At 40.0% G+C, this 24,945-nt stretch overlaps 1 protein-coding gene across 3 annotated transcripts in view; it reads right to left on the bottom strand.

Annotated features, from left to right (window-relative positions):
* MSS51 (MSS51 mitochondrial translational activator) overlaps window positions 1–24,945 on the bottom strand; it is a 455,682-nt gene that overhangs the window by 42,560 nt on the left and 388,177 nt on the right. For all 3 annotated transcript variants that reach the window (XM_086941321.1, XM_086941323.1, XM_086941322.1), the window contains 2 exons: window positions 21,546–21,670; window positions 18,866–19,429 (listed from right to left, as the gene is read on the bottom strand). In XM_086941321.1, the coding sequence (XP_086797447.1) occupies window positions 18,866–19,429; window positions 21,546–21,670 (689 nt within the window). The remainder of the gene's footprint in view (window positions 1–18,865; window positions 19,430–21,545; window positions 21,671–24,945) is intronic.

Below are 24,945 nucleotides of genomic sequence, written 5' to 3'. Positions count from 1 at the left end.
CAAATTGAACACAAAAATAGTGTTCATTCCTTGAAGGAAGAAATAATCAATTCACCAGCCTTTGGTACTTTTGACCCCAGGAAAAAAATACATTATCACAAGTGATGCTTCTAACAAAGTCCTAGGTTCCACAATTTTACAGTAAGATGGTATGGAAGGAAAGATTATTGCTTTTGCATCCAGATGCCTTACTAAAACAGAGAGTAATTACTCAGTCGTTGAAAAAGAGGCACTGGCAAGTTTTTGGGCAGTTAAACATTTTAAGTTCTTTCTCTGGGGTTTAAAATTCTTTATTCGCACAGACCACAAGCCACTCACGTTTATGTTTTGTGTCAAAGGAATGGGACACAGTACTCCACGTATTTCCAAATGGATATTGGGTCTGGAAAATTTCTGCTTCAAGGTTGAATATGCTCCAGCTGGAGAGAATAAAATTGCAGATTTTTTGTCTAGGGCTCCATTACAAATCGAATTGTAAGAAGAGGTGTTGGACAGTCCCATATTAGCTGTTTTAGAACCTGCATCATCAGAAGGAGAATGGGAACAGTGCATGGATAGGGACAAGAATTTAAGTAAGGTCAAGGAGATGATTGTAAAGGGGTGGCCTAACAAATGCATTGAAGTTGCAGAAGAGATCAGGGATTTTTGGGAAGTAAGATTTAAACTTTGTATTATGGAAGGCAAAGTTTGTTGTAACATCAACATAGTGCCTCTAGAAGAATTAAGAAAGATAAAAGTGGAATTAGCTCACGAGGGACACCTTGGCAGAAGCATTACAAAGAAAAGAGTCCAGATACATTTCTGGTTCCCTAGAATGGATTCATTAGTGGAGCAAATTGTAAAAGACTGTTATAGCTGTGCTAAGAGTAACAAAAGTAAATGTACACACAAGTCTCCCTTATCTCATGTGATTGTACCAAAAAAAACATGGAGTAAACTAGCCATGCATATAATTGGACCGATGGATAGTTTAGGAATGTGCAAGAAATATATGTTAGTCTTGATTGATTACACCTTGCATTGTATCATGTACAAACTGGTTCAAGGCACTAGCACACAAATTGTCCTAGAATTTCTAAAAGATGCTTTCAGCAAGGAAAAAATACCCTCAATAATTGTCACTGACACTTGTGGCCACTTCACATCCCCAGAGATGACTGAATTTTGCATAACCTCAACATAAAACACAAGAAGACTGCCTTGTATTGCCACAAGGCAAATGGGTTAGTTGAGAGAACCAATCAGCTGATCAAAGAACATATCCAACTAGCTGTTGTAAATGGTCATGATGTGGAAACATCTTTATGAGATTGTCTTTGGGCATATCACACATCTCCCAATCTCGTCACAGGCATTTCTCCTTTTGCTTCCCTCAGGAGGAGAGAATATTGTACCAAAATGAACCCCTTATGGTTGGGTGGAGGTGTGGTTGTTAAATCTGATAAGGCTATAGCCAATGAGAATGTGAAACAACACCAGTGCAAGTACAAAAACTGTATGATGGGAAGAATGGAGTGACAAATCACACATGGAAGAAGGGTCATTGGGTACAGATTAAAAGGAACACCAGGGATCAACAAAGTCACAGTAAGTTTTATCCCCATGCCGTGCGGCCAAAGCTTACAACAACATAGTGGTGCTTGAGAATGGTCAGCTACAGAGTTTGGATAGAATTGTCAAAAGCTGTTTAATTGTTGTTCAGCATGATATAAGGGAGGTGTGTTGTAAATTCCACTCTGCTTTATTATCAATCTGTTATCACTTTGGTATGTTCCCCTTACCCCATGCCATTACCCAGTTGCTCATCCCAATGGTGCTTGCCATGGAATTTTGGAACCTGTCAGTTGACAGTTGAGTCGGAGAGTGGATGGCTGAATAAGGAAGACTCTACCCTTACCTTGTCTGATCTTCATTCAACATCATCATTTGAATGTTTAGAGTTTTTTTAAATTATAAAATATCTGTTTACATAAAACATAGAAGACAACTGAGCTGTTTTTGCACAACTTTGAGGAGACCCAGTGGTGGGTTATCTATACTATTGCGCTGTAGTTCAGGAACTACAAGAAGTATATAATCCCAAGCACTAAGGTTTTCTTGATAGGGGATATAATAATAATATGTTTCAGAAGAACAGAAACATTCCTTAGGGAGACTCATTGAATCAACAGTTGTCAGTTTCCACCCCGAATTTTAAAGATAGGAAATCTACAACCTTGGGGAGACTGGTTAGTTCCACGCTCACGGATTTGGGGTTATGCCACTTAAATGGTGGCCAAATAAATGATCAATCGCCCAAATCCACTTTTAAGATAACGCATAATATCTCAATTATTGATTATACTTTCATTTATGTGTCTCATTTCAATAATTTACAGGATTTTAAAATATTACCTAAACCAGAGGGTGACCATAATCTGCAGCATATTTGTTTAAGTGTGCAAACAGGGAAATATCGAACAGATAAATATTTAGGCAATATTTAGGCAAGGAGGCTCTCATGGTAAGGAGAGGGAAGAGAATAATTTGGAACATTCATTTTAGTCAGTTAGCAAAAAAGATCTGGGTTCAACCTTTTTTTTCAAATTTATTTTTCAGTGATAAATTTACACACAGAGTACGCAGGCTAGACACAGTTCTCTTTATTGCTCCTCTTGCCCAAATCTTTGACTATATAGCTGTTAGAAAATCAATACACCTCTGAAAAGAAAAATGTAAATCCCCAATGCAGCTCAATATAAAACTACAAACAAACGAGTTAAGGGAGGAATGAAAGCACCTTATGAAGGCGGAGAGGAGTAGGTGGAAGGTAGTGGTTATAAAAAACTAAAAGCTCATTTAAGAAGGGAAATCAGGAACATTATAAAAAGTGAATAAGACTGTAAATAGGTGGAGCTGCATCATGCTATACTCACATGAAGTAGCCAGGATTTTTAGACTTTTGTTGAGAAGGGTACTAAAACAAATAAGAGCAGATGTGATTATGAAATTTCATACAAACAATGGGATCATTATTTAAGCTCTTTATACGGAGCAGCAGATATGTTTGGGCCATCTGTGATGGGTATGTAGGATAGATATCATCTAAGAATCAACCATACATAGGTAAAGCTTTAATCTATTCCTGTAATAATATACAGGTTCCTGGCCCAAAGGGCATCCCTGTGGCAGTAATGAAGCTCAATCCAGATAATTAGGGCCTAGCACCCATGTTTAACATGATCATACTCTCGGGATTGATGGAAAAGGTTGATTCTGCATCCCACAATAAGAAAGGCTCAGAATATTACCTTAGTATTTACCATCTTATAGCTTTACTGGATGCAGATCTAAAATCATTTGCAAAGCACTTGCTATCTGATCAGCACGGTCCATAGAATCGATCTTTAGGACACCACACCTGCCCACTTGCTGTCACTGCCCAGCCTATAGGTGGTGATGGTGCCTGACTACTTCTGCGTGTAATATGTTGGTTTCATAGGTTGTGCAGTGCAAAAGGTAGAGGTAAACACCCTGCAACCTCTAAATTGTGAAGGACCCAAAAAATCTGACACGTTACTGTAACCCAAAATCAAAGTATCGCAACCAAAATGCAGGGAGTCCAAGGGAGGAGAGTCCTAAGGAAGGTGCTTAAGGATGCACCGCAATAAAATAAAGCAGTGCAGGGACAAAATCCAGAGGGAACAAGAATTAGCAATGGCAATTCGGACAACACCTCTGTAGTCACACTACCAAGAGTGAGAGACAGAATAATACATAATAATGTGCCCAGATTAGAGTTAATAAAGGAAGCTCATGATATTAGCATACCACATGCATGGGTCAAGGCAACAGCAGAAATGCTACAGCAATGCTACTGGTGGCCTGGTGCATATATATAGACTAGGGATTATGTTAGGTAGTGTGCCAGCAGATTAAATACTCCACTGTCAAAAGAATTTTGTCAACTGCCCTCATAATATTTCTGGCAATTTACTTTGAGATACCCACTGGAGGGTTTTAATCATGCAAGAAACCGAAGTAGGGCAACACACACCTACTAAAAGGTAATAATTGACCCCTCGGAACTACGAGTCTGAGCATGCAGTGGAAATAAAAGAGTCACCGGAAAGTCCCCCCGGATGAATTGGTAATGTGAGTAATTAGGATACTGATAAGACTGCCGGAGCAGTATAGCTGTGAAGCCACACTGGAGCCTGTGATCAAGGACTATGAGGAGCCGAAACGCGTATGGCAGAAAATCATCTCTGAGTGAATGCCAGACCTCAAGCTTTAAACAAACAATGGAATCTGCATGTGAGTGCATCTTGTTTTTTGGGCAAACTCGGATATGATGTATCACGGCAGTCCTGCCGTTCAAGATTGCCCCACCACAGAGGCAGGATTGTGTGTACGCTTTGGCTCTCAATTGAGTGGAGCTAAATCACGTGGACCGGCAGATTAGCAAGAAAATAATTCTGGCAATTTACTTTGAGATACCACTGGAGGGTTTTAATTATGCAAGAAATCGAATTATGGCAACACACACCTACTAAAAGGTAATAATTGACCCCTCGGAATGCAGTGAAAATAAAAGACTCACCAGAGAGGCCCACCGGAGGGCAATGTGTGTAGTTAGCGCTCTGATGAGAGTGCCTGAGGAGTATAGCTGTGAAGACACACTAGAGCCTGTGATCAAGGACCATGAGGAGCCGAAATGGGTAAGGCAATCATCTCCAAGTGAATGTCAGACCTCCAGCTTTAAATAAACATTGGACTCTGCATGTGAGTGCGTCTTTTTTTTGGGCAAACTCTGATATGATATATATATATATATATATATATATATATATATATATATATATATATATATATATATATATATATATACACACACACACACACACACACACACACACACACACACATAAAACAAGCCAGACAAATTGGATTTGCCAATGCTTGTTAGCATTATTAGATGACCATATCACGACTAATTAGTACTGAAAATGTTGATGCTGAAAATATGAGACTGTGAATTTAACATTTCTAAGTTCCTTGGAAGGGTTATTGATCCCCAGAGTGTATCAATAACTTTTGCTACTCTCACTGTTTGGACACATACCCCTTTCTGCTCCCCACATCTTTCTGAAACAGTCCATATGCATATCTCACACATTATCACCTTCATCACTGTCTTTTTACTTTGTCCTTCACCATGTAATTCATTGTGTCACCCGCCCTTCGCCAACCTTTCTTTCTTTCACACCCTCTCTCTCTTCACCTGTAAACACATGTACACCCAACATTTGCATTTCCTTTGGCACTGTCAGTATTTCAGCCGCTGTGTATACCTCCTTCATCTACTTTCACATACATTGACCAGGGCTCTGTGTGCTCTGTAGAGAGGCGAAGGATTGAAGGGACACCTTCATAGTAAACTGACATCAACTGTGAGAGACTAGCCCTGCCTTTAGCCACAGCTCCAGAGACCGTGCCCCATTATGAATACCCACGTAAAAACTAAACTCACTCAACGACTTAGAAGTGACTTAGGAACTGATGTAGAGTTGAGCAGGCGAGTTGCTCCATCACAAACTTGCCGGATATCCTGTCCGCGTATTGCAGGTGCATTATATCCAATGCCACTTGGAGCACGGTGGACGGGATATTCGTCATATTTTTGATGGGATAACCCGTCCGACCAACCCTAAATCAGTCTAAAGCTCTTCTTTCTCCGTATCCAGCATTTAAGAGTCATGAAAAAAATGTGGGAAGCAGCTTTGGAAAAAAGGAACTTTTTTGGCGAATGTAAGGGGAAGTAAAACATGAAATATGACATGGGGCTGCGTCACTGACCTTGATTACGTGGACATTTTTACATTGTTTGTTGAGACATTGATCAGTGTTTTTGTTGATAAAGTTAAGGACATGAATATAGTCAAGCTTTTATTTACAGCCCGGTCTGAGCAGCTGGAGCACCCACCCAACTTAAAGCCCTGAAGATCCCTGATATGTTTATTCATCACCATCAAAGTGGTTTATTTATGGTAAATTTAGCCAAAAAGCTTATATTTAACATAAAATACATTGAATAAAAATAGACACTACTAAACATATGGTTAAATGTCCTAATTCATCAACCTAAACATTCATTTGTAATTATTAGATATGAAAGTAGGTTGTATATTACCAAAGTTGTAAATTTCAAAATTCTAGCTCGACTCTGTATCTAGTACGGCCTTAGATTGTCGTAAGATGCCAGTAGTATACGCCTGCATGGTGCATAGCAAACATGGTGAAAACTGAAAGTGCAAATACTAAAGGACAAGAGTTATGGAATGTTATGTTACGTTAGATTTATTTCTATAGCGCACGACTCACCCTGGGCCATCTCGGCGCTGCCTAGAAATAGTAGCCTGAGGATTGGAAGGACCAGAGCGAATCAGAGGAGACACTTAAAACAAAAAGGCTTTCAACTGTTTCCTAAAGATACAGTAGCTAGAAATTTTGTGCATGGCCACCGGGAGCTTATTCCAATATCTTGGAGCAAGATATGAGAATGCTCTGCCCCCGTACGAGTCAGGCGAATTCGGGGAACCTTGAGAAGGCCTAGTGTGCTAGAACTGAGGTTCCTGCAAGGTGAGTATTTAATGAGGTTTTTTTGCAGGTAGAGGGGACCTCTGCCTTTGAGAGCGTTAAAAGTTAAGCAGCAGATTTTGAAGACAGATCTTTTTTTTACTGGAAGCCAATGCAGTTCCCTGAGTAAAGGAGTCGAAGGAGAGCCTGCAGGACGATTTAGAATCATTCCAGCTGCAGTTTTCTGTATTAATTGTAATTTAGCTAGCAAGGTCTCTCCAACTTCAGCAAGCAGAGCATTTCCATAGTCCAAACAACTGATTACCATTGCCTGAACTAAAGTTCTACGATAGATAGTAGGCATATAGGGGAGAAATCTTAGAAGCAAACGTAGACTGTAGTAACAGGAACTAGTAATGGCAGCAATGTGGTCTTTCATGGTCATTGCCTGGTCCAATTTTAGACCTAGGTTTTTTTTACAGATTGTTTGGGAACAGGAGCTGTTCCCAGTTAAGAGGGCCACCAGTTGTCTGACCAGATATGGAGGCTTTCCCCATGAGCATGACCTCAGTTTTGCCCGGATTAAGTTGAAGATAGTTTTCCGTCATCCAACTGGAGATTGCGAGCATGCCAGTAGCAAAACCAGTTTTATCTGTATCTGGGTTTGAGCCAATAGTAAACATAAGCTGCATGTCATCAGCGTATGAGACGATCTTAAATCCTAGTTGGTCAGCTATTTTTGCTAGTGGAGCCATGTATATATTAAATAAAGTCGTGCTCAGCAAGAGCCCTGAGGGACACCCCTATCCAGACGCATTTTTGCTAACGTATAGGGTCCTAACATGATAGTTTGTGTTCTTTCGGACATGACATGTTGCAGCCATTTCAAGGCTGCCCCTTGAATACCGCAGGAGAGGAGTCTCTCTGCAAGCTTTGAGTGTGAGATGGTGTCAAACGCTGCGGAGAGATGTAGGAGTATCAGTACTACTGATCCTCCCGCGTCTAAGGTCTGCCTAAGGGAATCGGTACTGCAGTCTGGCCGGAAGCCAGATTGTGATGAGTCCAGGATTTGATTGGATTCCAAATATGAGCTTAGCTGTCTGTTTATAATGCTTTCCAGCTGTTTGCCCAGAAGTGGTAGTAAAGAAATGGGGCGGTAGTTGTTAAGGATTAAAGGGTCAGCCGTTGTTTTTTGTAATATTGGGTGAACCAATGCGTCCTTCCATGTCCTAGGAATGGTGCCAGATTGTATTGAGTGGTTGAAGATGTCTCGGATAGCAGGGGCACAACTCGAGGCTAGGAGGGCCATTGTCTTTGGCGGGCAAATATCTAGCGGTAAACCTGATTTGGCGGTAGTGAGGCCTTTTGTGACCTCCTCAGTCGAGGTTAGTTCGAAACTATCAAGAGTGCTACTTGCTATATTTCCTAACTCCTCCAATGTGGTAGGAGGTTCAGAAGCAAGGGGAGCAGTGGATGGAAAGTTTGCATAGATTTTAGTTTCTTATCTTGGAAGTAAATTGCAAGGGAGTTGCAAAACTCTTGGGATTCCATTGGCGACCGTCTACAAACTTTTGGGGATACAAAGTCCCTTACTATGCTAAAAAGGGGTTTCGGGGAATTGCTGGCGTGTTCTATTTGGTTAATAATGAACAAGCGTCTGGCTGTTTTTAGATTTAAATGGTATCTAGACAAGGACTGTCTGTGAAGTAGTCTGTTGTGTAATCAAATATTTACACAAACCCAGATTACAGATAGCAATAGTAGTAACTTTTTTCTCAAGGACCCGACTGGGCATCCTAAAACCACTTCAACCAGACAAGACCCAGAAGTCCCATCACAACTTAGAAACCAGATATGCTGCTGATAAACGATCCAATGACATTAATGCTGGAAACACAGGTCTAGATTTTTCATCAGGTTTGCATTTCTTTTTTAGCGCAGATTCAATGCAAAATCCAGGTTGGTATTTACAAACCAATGCAAATGGGGCTTTGAGTTGGTTTGTAACCAAGCGTAATGCAACTGCGCAATTCGCTGCCTTGCGTTACTTTGCATCAAGGAGGGGTTCTATGAGTGATACATGAGCATTCCTGTGCATCCACCCATGGGTTTTGAAGCAAATCCATATCAACAAAGACTTGCAGATTTGTGCCAAAATCTTGCACCTCCCTGACGCTGGCATAATGAGGAGAATCGGTTTTGTTTCTCTTTGTTTTCTTCCATGCATGTGGGCTGCATTCAGCAGCACATATACAAAGAGGGCATTGTCTTTCAGCATAGTTTTTGTGCTGAAAGAGTTCCCTTCCTACCCAAAACATATGCTGAACACCACACAGACACCATTGCACTAAGACGTAAAGGTGCCTGCAGTGGTGCATAGCTGCAGAAACATCATCATGGCAGGGACAGGGCAGAGCTGCACCACTTCTTTGTAGATCTTGTGCAGTCTGCTGTCTCAACTTGACGCAACACAGCACAGCAACTCTGCTCACTGCCCTGCTTGCATCAAAGCTTTGTAAATCTGGACCCCAATATCCAACGTTGCTAAAAAATCCCCAATCGTCCCACAAGTATCATGTTACTGCATGCAGCAGTGTGATGCATCTACAATGCAGTACAGAAATTGTTTTTTATAAAGTGTTAACCGATCAGTACTATGGCGTCTGTAGTATTGTGAAAATGCACAGTCCATGAAAGAATTAATTATATTTTGACATCGGTAGAAGTTTATAGTGAGTGGTCCTGAAAAATCCCAAATAATTATTTCTATGTCTGTTTAATTAGAAAACCTAATCTGTGCATGCTATGGTGAGGCAATTTGTAGGATAAAGAAGCAGTGGCATAGGTCTTACCTATGTGAGATTTCTTGGCTGTGCTAATGTTTCTTTTTCAGCTATGTTGCAAAAGACTGAAAGTAATGTAAAAAAGCTGAATGACACAGCTAGTATTGTTAGTGTTATTTCCAGTTATACTGCACTGAAGCTAACACCCCTGTATAATATGGGTTAACAAACATTGGACAAGTCAATTGCCTATTGCCTCTGCCAATACTTGGTATGGAATAGCATATAAGTTATAAGTATTTATATAGTGTTTACAACGGCTGAAGAGAAAAATGTGCCATATAAATACACTGAATGTAACAATAAGCTGTAGGTAGAAAGAAAAGTCCAATAGGTTACACATTTTATTACGGTGATGCTCTATGGGCTACTTTGGGTGAAATGGTTACAAAAGAACCAAAAAAAAGCACACATGACTGCTTGTTAAGTAGTAAAATATAGCAATAATCTGTGGTCAGTGAGATTGCTAGACCTTTGGCTCCTTTGCCACTGCACCTGCTGCACCATTCAAATCATGACCCTAGTGCCTGCAAGGTAACTGATTGTGTGACTGCTTGTTTAGTAGTAAAATGTAGCAATAATCAGTGTTCAGTGAGATTCCTAGACCTTTGGCTCTTTCACCACTGCACCTTTCAAATCATGACCCTAGTGCCTGCAAGCTAACTGCATGTGTGACTGCTTGTTTAGTAGTAAAATATAGCAATAATCAGTGTTCAGTGGATTTCTTAAACCTTTTGACCCCTGTGCCATTGCACCTGCTGCACCATTCAAATGATGACCCTGGTGCCTGCAAGATAATTGCACATGACTGCTTGTTTAGTAGTAACATTTAACAATATTCGATGTTCAGTGAGTTTCCTAGAGCTTTTGGCCCCTGTACCACTGCACCTGCTGCACATTACATTCAGGGCCCAAGTGCCTGCAAGGTAATTATTTGCACTTGCGACTGCTTGTTAAGTATTACATTATTACAAAAAAATCAGTGTTCAGTGGGTTTCCCAGAACTTTTTGCCTCTGTGCCACTGCACCTGCTGCACAATTCATATCATCCAAGGTAACTGCACTTGTGACTGCTTGTTATGTAGTAAAATATAGCAATAATTGGTGTTCAGTGGGTTTCCTAGAGCGTTTGGCCTCTGTGCCACTGCACCTGCTGCACGATTCAAATCAAGACCCTAGTGCCTGCGAGGTAATTGCATTTGTGACTGCTTGTTTAGTAGTAAAATATAGCAATGATCGGTGTTCAGTGGGTTTCCTAGAGCTTTTATCCTGTGTGCCGCTGCACCTTTCAAATCATTGCCCTAGTGCCTGCAATGTAATTGCACTTGTCAGTGCTTATTTAATAGTAAAATATAACAATAATTGGTGTTCAGAGGGTTTTATAGACCTGTTGGCCTCTGTGCCACTGCACCTGAGGCACCATTCAAATCATGATTAGGGATCCCTGTTTTCCTTCTTTTACTGATTTTTACATACAGACAAATACAAACAGAAACCTATTTATTTTCCTGTCTGTATTTTTTTTAAAATGTGGACTAAAATGGAAATTATGTTGTTTCTTGAGTAATTCTGAATGCTGTCATTCATGACTACCAGGCCAATAGCAAGGGAGTTAAAAAACATAAAGGAATTTAGTATTAGTATTAAATACAGTTAGGATCTTCTGGCACAATATAACTATTGCCTTAATCTGTAGAGTTTGAAATACTGTAAAAGCTATCATGGTGGGAATCATATGTAACTATGCCATCTTGAAAAATAGAAAAAATCATCAAACTGTGTTTAAAACTCTGAAAGAGCAAGTATGTGTCCTAAAGTTAGAACAAGCAAATACAATCAGATAGCGTCTACATAATGAACATGAGATGGATCTGCTCATGCTAGCCTAGAATGCATTGTTATCTAAGCTGTTTAGGAACAATGTTTTGGCATTATATTTTCATTATGAAACTGGTCACTTGAGTATAGAGAATTAGTGAGTGGATAATATCCTATAAAATTAAGGAAAGTAATTCTGTTAATAATATGAACCCTGTCAAAAAAGATAGCAGGAAACAAGTACTGGGTGCTGTTGAAATTGTATGACAGATCCAGATATTCTTTCTATCCCTGTATCTGGATGAAGAGCAGTGCTTGCAGGCAGATAGATCCATATTTAAATTGTGTTCTGCTGGATGTCCTGACACTCGAAGGCAGATCTGGTCTGGGGGCATCAATTACTCCTAAGAAAGTCCAGCCTGGTTAACAGCAGTGCACGGATGAGGACCCTACCCAGGCACATTTTATAAAACATCTTGTGTCATAGTAGCACTTTTATACTTGGCCAAAAGAAATTATTTTCAAGACAGATGGAATCCAGGCCTCTTGGGATCACATACATATATCTGTTTTTTGTCCAAAAGGACAAGCCTGTTGATGAGATCAAAGTTCCCATCTCTTTGACTAATATATGTCTTTGATTAAAATATAAAGATCTATTCTCAATTATTGTATCATCATCTTAGTAAAGTGATTGTAAACCCTGTTTCACAACAACAGTATGGATTCACACCTGGTATAGATGCCAAAGTGCATGTGTTTATGACTATTTGCTACAGTGGAAGTTATGCAGAAGGATGATGGTGTGATCCTCGTAGATGCAGAGAAGGTCTTCAAGAGGATGTTATGAGACAGTCGGGGTTTCGAAAAATATCTATCTATCTTACACAAGGCTGTAAAAGAAGCCTACTACTAGAATTATGACAAGGGGTATTGCTGCTGAGCCATTCATGATTGCAAGGGGTGAGCTCAGGCGGTACACAGTCAAAATATCGAGTAGGAAATATCGACCTACCATAATATCGAGTCTGAAATATCGAAGGTGCATAATATCGAAGGCAAGAATATCGTAGGACAGAATATCGACCCAAGGTAAGTAATATCGAAATACTTAATATCGATGTAAGTAATATCGAAGTTAGTAATATCGATAGCATATATATCGATGTTATTAATTTCGATGACACTAATATCGATATTTGTATTATTGTATAGTTTTTTATGATGTATGTGTTATATGTTTAATTTAAGTATTTAAAATAATTACTATTGTATGTGTATAAATTTTATATAATAATAAATAAATTTAAAAGTAAATTTTATGTTTTTGTACCGGAGCGGGTTGTGGGTTTATAGGGGAATAGGGTGGGAAGTAATTTTATTATGCTAAATTGATTAGTAATTAGTAGGATTTATTAATAAATTATAATTAATTGGTAATTATGTGAAAATAATAGGAAAATAATTTTAATTAATTTATTAATTGATATATATGTTCTGTAGCGGGTTGTGGGTTTATAGGGGAATAGGGTGGGAAGTAATTTAATTATGGTAAGTTTATTAATAATTAGTAGGATTAATTAATTAATTATAATTATTTGCTAATTAATAATCATTAATTGGGAAAAATGTAATTGATTAATTGATATATATTTTCTGTAGCGGGATGTGGGTTTATAGGGGAATAGGGTGGGGAGTAATTTAATATTAATTAATTAATTAATATATGTTTTTAAATATTTATAATTAATTAATTGGCAAATAATTAATATTAATTCGTTAATTAATTAATATAAATTTGTACATATTTTAAATGAGTAATTAATTGGTAATTAAATAATATTAATTATTTAATTACATTAATTAGAGTAATTTATTTATATATATACTTTTTAGTTACTGTTAATTAATTAATTGGGGGAAAATGATATTAATTATTACATTATATTAATTACAGCTAATGTGCTAATATATTTACTTTATTGTTATTTTTAATTAATAATTAATTGCTAATTAAATAATATTAATTAAGTTTGGGTAAAGGAGTATTTTTAGGGTTCAGGGTCAGTTTTAGGTTTTTGGGTAAAGTGGTATTTTAAGTGTTCAGGGTCAGTTTTGGGTTTTTGGGTAAAGTGGTATATTTAGTGTTCAGGGTCAGTTTTGGGTTTTTGGGTAAAGGGTTTTTTTTAGTGTTCAGGGTCAGTTTTCAGTTTTTGGGTAAAGGGGTATTTTTAGAGTTCAGGGTCAGTTTTCAGTTTTTGGGTAAAGGGGAATTTTTAGTGTTCAGGGTCAGTTTTCAGTTCATGGGTAAAGGGTTTTTTTTAGGGTTCAGGGCCAGTTTTCAGTTTTTGGGTAAAGGGGTATTTTTAGGGTTCAGGGTCAGTTTTCAGTTCATGGGTGAAGGGTTTTTTTAGGGTTCAGGGTCAGTTTTCAGTTTTTGGGTAAAGGGGTATTTTTAGGGTTCAGGGTCAGTTTTCAGTTCATGGGTAAAGGGTTTTTTTAGGGTTCAGGGTCAGTTTTCAGTTTTTGGGTAAAGGTTTTTTTTTAGGGTTCAGGGTCAGTTTTCAGTTTTTGGGTAAAGGGGTATTTTTAGGGTTCAGGGTCAGTTTTCAGTTTTTGGGTAAAGGGTTTTTTTTAGGGTTCAGGGTCAGTTTTCAGTTTTTGGGTAAAGGGGTATTTTTTGGGTTCAGGGTCAGTTTTCCCTACTGTTCCACTCTCTGGAGTAGGAATAGTAATTTTTACCCTTACGCTATCCAACGTTTTATATAATTAATTGTTAAAATATCACATGTTTATTTTATTTTTTATATTACTTACATTTTTTTTATGTTATTGTTTTATGTTTGTAAATGTATTAGTAAATTTGAATATATTTCTTTAATTTATAAATTAGTAAAATAATTATTAATACTTATTGTTCAGTGCATATATATTACATATTTACAGTATATATTTAATTAATGTATTCTTAATATATATGTATTATTTATTACTTTTAAACATTATTAGATACTTTTAAATATGTTTATTTTATTTATTAGTCTTATAGACTTAATTTTACTTTTATATATTTTTTTTAAAAAAACGATATTTTTAACATCTATATTTTTTACATCGATATTTTTTTTCTCGATATTTTTGTACTTACCATGTTGTAGATAGGATGTCAATATTTTTGCCCTCGATATTGTTGACTCGATATTCTTGTAGGTCGATATTTCTGTAGTCGAAATTCTGTCAGTGATTTAGCTCAGGCATGCCTGACGGCTCCTTTGCAATTTTATTTATGCTTGGAGCCTTATCTTACATGCAGCCTAGCCACAGCTGACAGAAACCCTGTTGAATTCAATGTGGCAATGCTCAGTGAAAGTTCCCCCGCTAAAGAATCCGAGGCTGATCATTTAGGCTGGATTTCTAGATATCCTTTGAATGTTTCTAGAAGTCATGCTATCGCAAACCACAATACAGTAGTGAAAGATTCTAGCAATCTCAGGATTTCTGTTCATTCAGGTATCCTGGTGAAAAGTTGAGTTGGGGATGTGTTGAAATTGAATTAAAAATCAAAATTGAAGAACTATTTTGCAATGATGCATAGTAAGAACAGATTGTCTATTTTCTTGGTTGGATGGTGCAATATAGTCAACCTGTTTTTTTTTAGCTGTCTCCTAAGATGTTGTGACCCAAACTACGTAAGAAACTATTAGCTAGACTACAGATGGGGCATACATGCATGGTGTAAGTTATTTAATAGTACAAAATATTGTTGACATACTCCACTATGGGGAGAGATCTATTTACTTCCTATGTTTCGTGAATCACGTTTTTCACATGTGAGTGTGACCTGGTCTTTGAAGTATGGGTCAAATGCTTTGAAATGGGGTGATGCATACATTTACTGAAAATCGTGCATTGCGCAAGCTACCATGGCCTGGATTTTAGAAACATTTGTAAATCTGGGCCTTTTTTAACAAGATCATTAGGGATAATTTAGTTGTCGATATACTGTCTTTTATAGAACTGTTGAATATCGGTTCCTCTACTGTAAATATCAAAATATTTTATCAGTTATTTGAGATGGTTACAGGTGATATCAAAGACATGGCAACTTGAGTGGGCTCGGAGAGTAAGTATAACTAGTACTCCTATCTCGCAGAGTATTAATGCTAACTTAAAAGTGATCAGACCCGCATATCTGCAACCACATTTGCATACAACTAATTTTGCTGAGATATATCTTTTAATCTGAATGTCCTATATGTAATCTAGAAGGTACACATGATTTGCATGCGTTTTTAAAAGTACTGCTCTGAGCAGGATGCGGGATACAGTTACTTAGAAGCTAAGCGATATGTCCCTTCCTGTTCCTGTTTTGCCCACCTGTAAAATAATGTTTGTTGTGGATGACAATATTTTTAGCCTAAATGCAGGACTTTGTTTTATCGTCACCTTAATCCATCTGTGGATGGCAAAACAATGAGTTGTGTCAGAAACTCTCTATTTTCATCACTGGTGAGCATCCTTGCTATAAATTAAATGGCAACAGTGATTAATAGGGTAAAGGGCCATCTTGGCAGATGCAAGATGATTGCTATCAATAGCTCTTTTGTAGATTGGTTGACCCAAGATGGAATAACCAGTGAGTTATGTATTTACTGCTGAAGCTCAATTGGTGTTTGCCTAATTGTATATGTAAAATTGTATATTCCAAGCTAAAGAATTAATGGTTTTTTTCTGCTTTCTAAAATATGTATAGAAAATAAAAGAATCTATCACAATTTTTGTTGGCTCCTAGACTATTGATAATGTTGAAATCAGATTCTATTTTGAAAAAAATGCCCCTCAACCTAGTCACATAGAGTCAATTTTCCTAGTTCTTGAACTATGTTATGTTAATTGCGAGGATAGAATACGTTATTTTCTGTAGGGCTCAGACTACAGTCAACCATTAATCCAATTTCTCACAGTTTCATGTTAAACAAAGTTGGACACTTTTTCCCCAAAGGTCTCAAAACCCTCTGGTTCAGAGTCAAAAATGAAAGGTCAGCTTTCCAGTGTGCATACAATGGACTAAAAGCTGTTACCTATCACAGTCCTGGTACCCGTCCTACTTCCTAAGAGTGATTCAAATGTGTGGTGGCAGCTCTTCATTAAGGTAACAGAGCTAACTTCTAAAAAGCTAGTGTTGGGGTACATATGTTATATTCTCTGTCCTCATGATAAACCATTAAGGACCTGATGTACAAAGTAATATCACAGTGTTCAAGTTCAAAAGTTTAAAAGACCTTTATTCGAATTCCTTAAAATTCATAAAAGTACCAAACATAATTCATCAACAAACATAAAGTAATTAAACATACAGATAGTAATTAAAAATCAATATACATATGACGTACCCTTTTATGCAGTGACAATACAATGTGTTTTAAAAACAATATGCTAATTTCCATAGTAATGTTAACAAAGCTGATTTATCATACTCATGGGTTTTCCATCGTTTTGCGTGCTCGTATAGCCAGTCTTAAAAAAGAACTGACGCGAAAAGTCAGTTCATCACTATCCAAGGCAATTAACATGTTATAATATCACAGTGGCAAAGTTCAAATTTCAGCCTTTGCGACCGCAAAATGACATTTTTCAATATACAAAGCCCAAATTGCAATTCTGTAACACATTACTGAATTGCACTTTGGGTTTCAGACTAAATACATAATCCGTATTTGGAAGGGACATGTAAAGGGCGTCCTTTTCAAATGTCAATTCCTTAAAATATATATTAATTTATTTGTGACCGTCATTCAAATTGGTGATAACATTTACAAACAGGATCGGATCTGCCAGGGACCCCTTCCCCTCTGTGTGTGTCAACAAAAACATTTTTAGAAGTGGTCCTTAGGACTACTGCCTGCTCCTAAAAAAGACGTTTGTAAAATTATTAATTTTAATTTTCAGAAAATGGGCTGCAATTATTTTTTAAAAAAGATTACTTTGTTTAAAAGACATGGGGCTAGATGTATCAAGATACCCTTTACGAATCTCAAATAGCGGTTTTCAAGGAATCGTTATTTGAGATTTGCAAAATGGTATGTATGTAGAAATTCGTGAATTTTTAGCGATTTCTTAAAATTACTTAATTGCGATTAGCAAATTGCTAATCGCAATTAAGGAATAATTTCCCATTCATTTCTTTGGGCCAGGAGGCCCATAGGAAGGAATGGGAAATTATTCTCAATTTGCGATTCGCAATTAGCTAATCGCAAATTGAGAATAATTTCAAGGGTGTCTTAAGGACACCCTGCTGCACCCAAGAAATTGACATGTGTGCACATATGGCGTACATACATGCCCTAAGGGCATTTATGAGCGTCACATGCCACCTTTACAAATTGCAAAAAGTGCATTTGTAAAAGAAATCGCAAATTACCACCAACTACAAGTTAGTGGTAATTTGTGATTTTCTTAAGGGAAAATCGCTAATTGGTAATGCTTGATGCATAGCATTTAAGGAATCGCAATTTGCGATTCCTTAATGCTGACGCAAAGTTAAGGAATCGCAAATTTTGCGAATCCTTAAATTTGCGATGCGATTTTTTCATACATCGCATTTCCAGGTTTTTTTGTCGCAAACGCTGCTATTTTACGATTCGCAGCGTTTGAGACAAAAAAAACACTTGATACATCTAGCCCATGGTGATCTGCTGGCACCAGCAGGCCACCGTGCCTGAGACCCTAATCAATCGTAATCGGCATCAACTACTGCATGCAGAATGATGAGGTAGGTCGAATTGCGACCCACTATGAATCTGTAGTTTGCAAACTAACCTGTTAATAGAAAGGTTGGTTGACAAAACACCAATGCATTCGGTGGAAGTCAGTGAGCAAATGGCGCCCACATCCATTTGATAAAATTCCTAATAAGAATTCGCAAATTGCAGATCTGTATTTGATGCAATTACAATTTCTTATTAGGAATCTTTGGTCATCAGGCCCTAGGTATACAGTTCAAACTCCCTGCATGTACAGTGCTTTTTACGAGGAGTTTTACATTTTGTGTAATCCTGGGTCAGATGGCGTTTGAGATTCTGTGGAATCATAGGTCATAGCTGCTTTATTAGTTCAGGAAGGAAAATCTTTCTAAAGGAAGAATGAATACAGCCAAAAAGTTAAATTAGCAGGTTTTGATGGGTTATTGCATCATACGAAGTTATCTTCCAGGCTGGAATGCGGAACGGCAAAAACATTTAACTTTATGAATGAACTGGGTGCTCCAAGAAACAAATATGGCACGTCTTGTGACAACACATCTAGCAAGACACTGTTTTAGAGTTGGCTGACATGAAAGGTTTGTAATCTGGATGAAACTCCAGATGCAATGTTTAGACTCATGTTGTTGTCATGGGCTCTGCACAGGCAGACTAATAAAGATCTCACATGGCCAAAACTCTGTCTATGTTTTAGGCCTAAAGAGGTCAATATTGATTATGACCAACATAAAAGGCCACCACTAGGTTACATTTAGGAGGCCTGTCTGCATTCTACCCAGGGTGAAAACCCGCTACCAGGTTAGGTGTTGAAACAGTGATCTGTTTTCTTACTAGCATGAATGTCAATCACAATGTAAGGCCAGAAAGGTCAATAAACCGTCTTACCTGGATGAAAACCCACCACCAGGTTGGGGCGAGCTGCCTGCTGGCTCTCCACGAGGGTCTCCCAGAACACATGGTAAAGCCCTCTGTAGCTGCTCAGATAAACTCTGCCACGTGGTCCAAAGGCGGCCAGCGGGGGCCTCATGAGAGGTCCATCCACCACTTCGGGTCCGACCATCACCACTTCAATGCCCTGGTTCCCTGGAAACATGCGTGCCAGTTCATCATAGTCTGTCACCCTGGTGTTCAGAGTTTCGATGTAGGAGGCCCCCACCACATGCACTGTGATGGGACCGGCGTAGGGGTCAATGTTGAAGGCCTGTATCCCAAAGCCGATGGTCAGTGGCCGGGAGAGGAAGTCCGACATCAGACGCTTCACTGATTCCAGAAGGTCCTTCTCGTCTGGCCGGGGTTTGCCAGAATTGGACCACAGGATGTTCATGTAACGCCCGGTCATTATGCTGTCCAGTTTCTCCTGCAGGTTATCCTGCATGGAAAACCAGTCATTCCAGCCCGTCACTTCTGTGACAGGTTTTTCCCAGGGTCCCGTGGGAAACGGTATGTCTCCTGCAAAGGAAGGAGAGTGAAGAAAGTTAGCTCCAGAAGTTACAAGCAGGGGGAGAAGGTGGAGTGTATGGTGCATCGCTATAAAATCTATGCTTTAAATATGGTATGGAAAGAATAGCGCAGCTGTACCTCAACAGACCTATTGCTTGACGAATCAGGGTAGGTTCGAGAATTATCAATCATGGCAGGTCGACTTATCGTTTCCCTGTGGCTCAATGAATGAGCTGTAGTTTGCACTGATTTGGTACTGAGGTATGAAGATGCGAGTGTGGGGGGGAGAGGGGGGGCGTTGCCTCTTTTCTGAAGTTGGAATGAAAATGTTACTTCTTCCTAAAGGTTGCAGAGTTTTTCAGTTTAACCTTCCACGTTAAAATCCAGTCTTTGGAGACAATTTATGTCACTAAGGGCCATATGTATCAAGCCAAATTGACTTCGCAAACGCCGGAATTCGCAGAATTTCGGCGTTTGCAAATGCAATTTGGACAAATGGTATGTATGAAGGAAATGTGCTTTAAAAATAAGGAATCGCAAAATGTGCGATTCCTTATTATGCGATTGCATTTAAGGAATCGGAAATTTTGCGATTCCTTAAATGCAATGTAAGAAGCCAAAAAAAATCGCAAATTGGCATTAAGGAATCGCAAATTACCACCAACTTCTAGTTGGTGGTAAGTTGCGAATTCCTTTCAAAATGCATATTTTTTCATTTTTCAAAGTGCCATGTGACGTACATACATGCCCTTAGGGCATGCATGTGCGCCACATGTGCACCCATGCAGATTTCAGGGGTGCAACAGGGTGTCCTTTGGACACCCCTGCACCCTTGAAAATATTCTCAATTTGTGATTAGCAAATTGCGAATCGCAAATTTCCCCTTCATTCCTATGGGCCTCCTGGCCCATAGAAATGAATGGGAAATTATTCCTTAATTGCGATTGGCAATTTGCTAATCGCAATTAAGGAATTTTAAGGAATTGCTAAAAAAAAGCGAATTTCTACATACATACCATTTTGCGATTTCTAAATAGCGTTTCCTTAAAAATCGCTATTTAGAAATCGCAAAACGGAATGTTGATACATATGGCCCATATATCCTTATTTAACAGTAGCAAAATCATTCTGCATAAGATATACTTCGCATATACAGTTATGCACTAATTACTGGGGGCCCAAGAGAGAGAAAATGTGATACCCCAGGGTTTGGTATTCATTGGCTGTGATGAATTCCTGAAGTTATGAGTTTCTCGCATTCCTCACCAAGCGCTGCATATCTTGCTATGTACTGACTTTTGCCCGTGCTTACTTTGTACAAGAGGTTGCAGGTGGTGGATACTGGCACCCATTATTATCGGGAACTTTTTTTTATCATCAGTCTTTGATCCAGAGGTAAAAAAGAGAGAACGGTATAAAAGGAAGAAAGGACGAGAAGCAGAGAGAAAACATAAGGAGAACGTACTGAGTAGAAAGAAACTGCATGAATGAGCTAAAAATAGGGGAAGTGTAAGTTGATGGAAGACAGTGAAGGTATCAAGACTAGGCAGCCTTTGAAACCGACAAAACCTGCAGTTGGCAGCAGCAGATGAGACCTTAAGAAAACTTTGAGCACATCTACTTGTTTTTTAGAAAGTAAGCGGGCAACCTGCTTTCGCCCCCTTTATTTCTTGTTGTAATGTACCTGGGGAAAAATGCAAATGTGCAGTTTACCACACTTTACTGAGTGTGGTAAACACAATATATAAGTCAGATCCCTGCGTAAAATGGGGTTGATGCTGGATGAAGTATCTGGTCCCCTTCTAATCAGGGCTTTGGCGCTATTTCCCTGTGCAGTGCAATTATACACATGCAAGCTTTGCAAAAGATAACCTTATAGTATTTTGAAGCCTGTCAGGCTTTGATTAGATTGAAAATGATCTTGATATGTAGTTTGCAAATTATCCTTCTCGACGACGAAGGCAACCAAGGAAACTTTGCCGCCCTTGCCGAAGAGGAAAATAGGGAGTGTCGCGAAACTTTAACCTGCAAAAAACAAAGTTTGCACACCCCTAGGTTTAGTCAATCTCTGGGACTAGTTCCCTGAAGGTCTTCTGAATCCATCTTATGCTGTTAGGGTTCTTACCAGTGAAAACTAGCCATTCCACGAGGCGGTCTGTGGCAGCCAGCTGCAGCTTCTTGCAGAACTTCTTGTGGACTGGCCAGTTAGCTCTTTGGCACTCAGAACTGCAGTAATAAACATTCTGGCACCTGTAGGGGAAGACCAGAAGAAAGAGTAAGGGGGAAGAGTAAACAACATGATAAACCGCTACAGAGAGACAAGCAGAAAGGATTGTAATGGTCACTTTTGAGCCCTTCATGTCTCTGGGCCATTGTGCATCTTTCCAGAAGACTCTGACCCTATTCATGTTGTGTCTTTGGTTTCTAGTATATATACCTCTCACTGATATCGCTTGGTCCATTCTGTATATTTTTAACCAAACCCATCCTTTTGTCCCCAGACAAATACACCAATAATGCAAACATAACTCTCCATCTCTGGCAGCCTTTTACAAGACCACATAGGACTACCAGGCCAACAGTCCTCGGCACAGCAGACGACCTCCTGAACTCTCTGGATATAAGCAAAGATACAGCTGTATCCTTATCTTCGCTGGAGTCCTTGTGGAATGCTGCACACAATGTATTTAGTGCTGGTATGAACCACGACCTTTTGAACTTACCAGCATTTCATATATACTTACTTAAAGGGACTTTCAGCCAACCCTCTTTTTCCTTTGCTCTTCTGCTGTAGAATTCAATATTTTTTTTTATACCACTACAGCTTACAGCATAGGGAATGGGTCAGCCTGCTTTAGCCATCGGCTATCTTCACTGTGAGGGATGGCTTCTGTTCTTTCCCAAGAAGTACATCCTTGCACAAAGTAGTTCCCTTCAGTACGAGGGACTTCTGTGCCAATGTGTGCTTTTCTTTATGAGACCTAAAGCATGTATCTTTATTTTTAGAAAATGTTTTTATATTGACAAGAACCCAGCAGATTCGGGTTCAATACTTACAAGTTCCTGAATGGACTTTATGTTTAGTTGGTATTGGGCCGAATGTCCCCCTCTAGTATGCTTCAAATGTGCCACCTTTATCTCTCTCTGTGATTTATGATAACCCTGGGCGGAGTTGGCGGAGTGGGGCTTCGCGGAGCTACGCGAAGTGGGCGAGAAACTACGCCCACCTCCGCACTCCGCGTAGCCCCTCTCCGCAAACACCACTGGCCGCCAGCCCCGCCACCCGCCTCCCTCCCGCCCTCCCTAAATACTTTCAAATACAGGAATCAAATAATTTAAAAAGCACTTACCTTGTCCGCCGCTGCCCGCCGCGTCCCCGAGGCTCGCTATCTTCCGTCTTCCGTCTTCTTTAGTAATGCGCTTGCGCGGGCGGCCGCGCATGCGCATTTTCTCGTGAAAATGCGCATGCGCGGCCGCCCGCACATGCGCATTACTAAAGAAGACGGAAGACGGAAGATAACGAGCCCCGGGGACGCGGCGGGCAGCGGCGGACAAGGTAAGTGCTTTTTAAATTATTTGATTCCTGTATTTGAAAGTATTTAGGGAGGGCGGGAGGGAGGCGGGTGGCGGCCAGCTACGCTCCGTCTGCGGAGCGTGCGTAGTGCCGCCTGGCTACGCCAGCTCCGCAAAATGCGGAGTAGGCGGCACTACGCACACTCCGTGCACGGAGCGTAGCTGGCCGCCCACCGTTAATTTATGACCCTGTTGGCATTGTCTGACATTTTCCAGCTCCCAAGTTTACCTGCAGCAGGCATTAGGAGGCTTCAAGAGAGAGAGAGAAAGAGAGGGAGGGAGAGAGAGGGTAGGTAGAGAAAAAGCGATCAGAGAGGGAGAGGAGAGAGAATAGATGGAAGGAGAGGGAGTGTCAGGATTGGTATGAGCATTTTGCCAGGACAGCATTTGGCTTCCCACTCCGGCCCTGCCAGGTTCACACAGGCCGACGGGTCAGAAAGGAACATTTCTCTGGTCCCAACTATGCCGTAGCACAAAACCTCCCAATGGTGAAAGACAGTAAAAAGTGAAAGACCAGACATGAACAGGTGGCAAGAGCGACAACATCCTGATCAGGGGAGAACAGAAAGGCAGGGCTCTAGGGCGGTGCAACCAGTGCCGCTGCCCCGAGTGCCGAGCTCGGGGAACGCTGTATTTCGAAATATCTAATGGGTTTAAAAACACCTACTGTAGAGCTCCTTGAGTGCCCAAAAATTTTCAGACAATATTAAACATGTCAAGATAACTCTGGTGAATAAAGTATCTCCTGGAGGGATCTTGATTTTGTTTAGTTGCAGTTTTCCACAGAGGGTTAAAGTGCCTGTCGCACGGATAACATGCAGACCGACACATTTGCATTTTATTTAGATAGATAGATCAGCAAGTTAGTGCTTTTGTCGCAGCTCCCCTTTAGTTAGCAAAACCAACCCCAATCACATGTTACTTTTTAAATCCGGACTTTCTACATCTTCAGACCAATATTCTTAAGGCACATGACTCCTGTATCTTGTATTCCTCGTTGTCTTTGATGTGCTCACTTGTATCAGTCATTAATTGTGTGTATGAGTGATGTGAAGTGTTCCGACATGGGTATGAGCAGCACTATAAAAAAAAAAATACACATGACAAGGGTCTATGGGCAGAGTGACACCACTGGAGAATGGTTGCGAGGGAACCCTTTATTTTTATTATTTAATTAATTTGAAAGTTTCATAAAGCGCGAACAGAGCGGTATCAGAGCGCTGTACACAAGCGGGGGGTCGTTTGGGAGCTCCAACAACGACTGTAGCACCAGGCGCTAAAGCCGGCCCTGTAGACAGGACCCCACACACAGACAAGACGCTTTCTAAAAATACCGCAAGGACGACTGCGTCACCCACAGCTGTCACCCGTCACTTCACACGACTCTCGTCACCGCCGGGGTCCTGCATTCCTGTCAGCCTCCATGCCCCTCCACCTCCACCCCCCCCCCCCCCCCCCCCCCCCCCCCCCCCAGCCCTAAGTGAGAGCAACCCGAGCCTTCCGCCTGTGCGCCCAGGAGAACCGAGCATTAGCCAAGCTCTTTCGAGCCCCTCCGTAAAGCTAATATGAATTATGAATTTATCCCGTCGTGTTTTCTTTGGCCTTCCCTTTCACCGTCGCGTTGGAAGCATCCTTTCAGAGGGATGCTGCAACCATTACATCACGATTTTGAGTTATTGTTGACGCTTAGTACGCAAGAAGAAATTGAAGAACCTTTTTTAATCAAGTTGGCGTAGAATCTATTTTCTGTATTATCACTGCGAGGAGCTTTACATAACATTTCCCTGGATGTTTCCACAATACTACTGCAAATCTCCCCCTTTACAATATTTTTGACCGTAGGGTTGAACGACATGGGCGTAGGAAGTGTGGGGGACGAGGGGGATATATCCCCCCCCAGATTTTGGAGTGGGGGGGAACACGGGGGACAAGATTGGGGGGAGGAGTGGATA

The sequence above is a fragment of the Lissotriton vulgaris genome, chromosome 10 (genome assembly GCF_964263255.1).
Source record: "Lissotriton vulgaris chromosome 10, aLisVul1.2, whole genome shotgun sequence".
NCBI lineage: Eukaryota > Metazoa > Chordata > Amphibia > Caudata > Salamandridae > Lissotriton > Lissotriton vulgaris.
The sequence above is the reverse complement of the archived record's forward strand: the minus strand, read 5'-3'. Positions and strand labels throughout refer to the sequence as shown.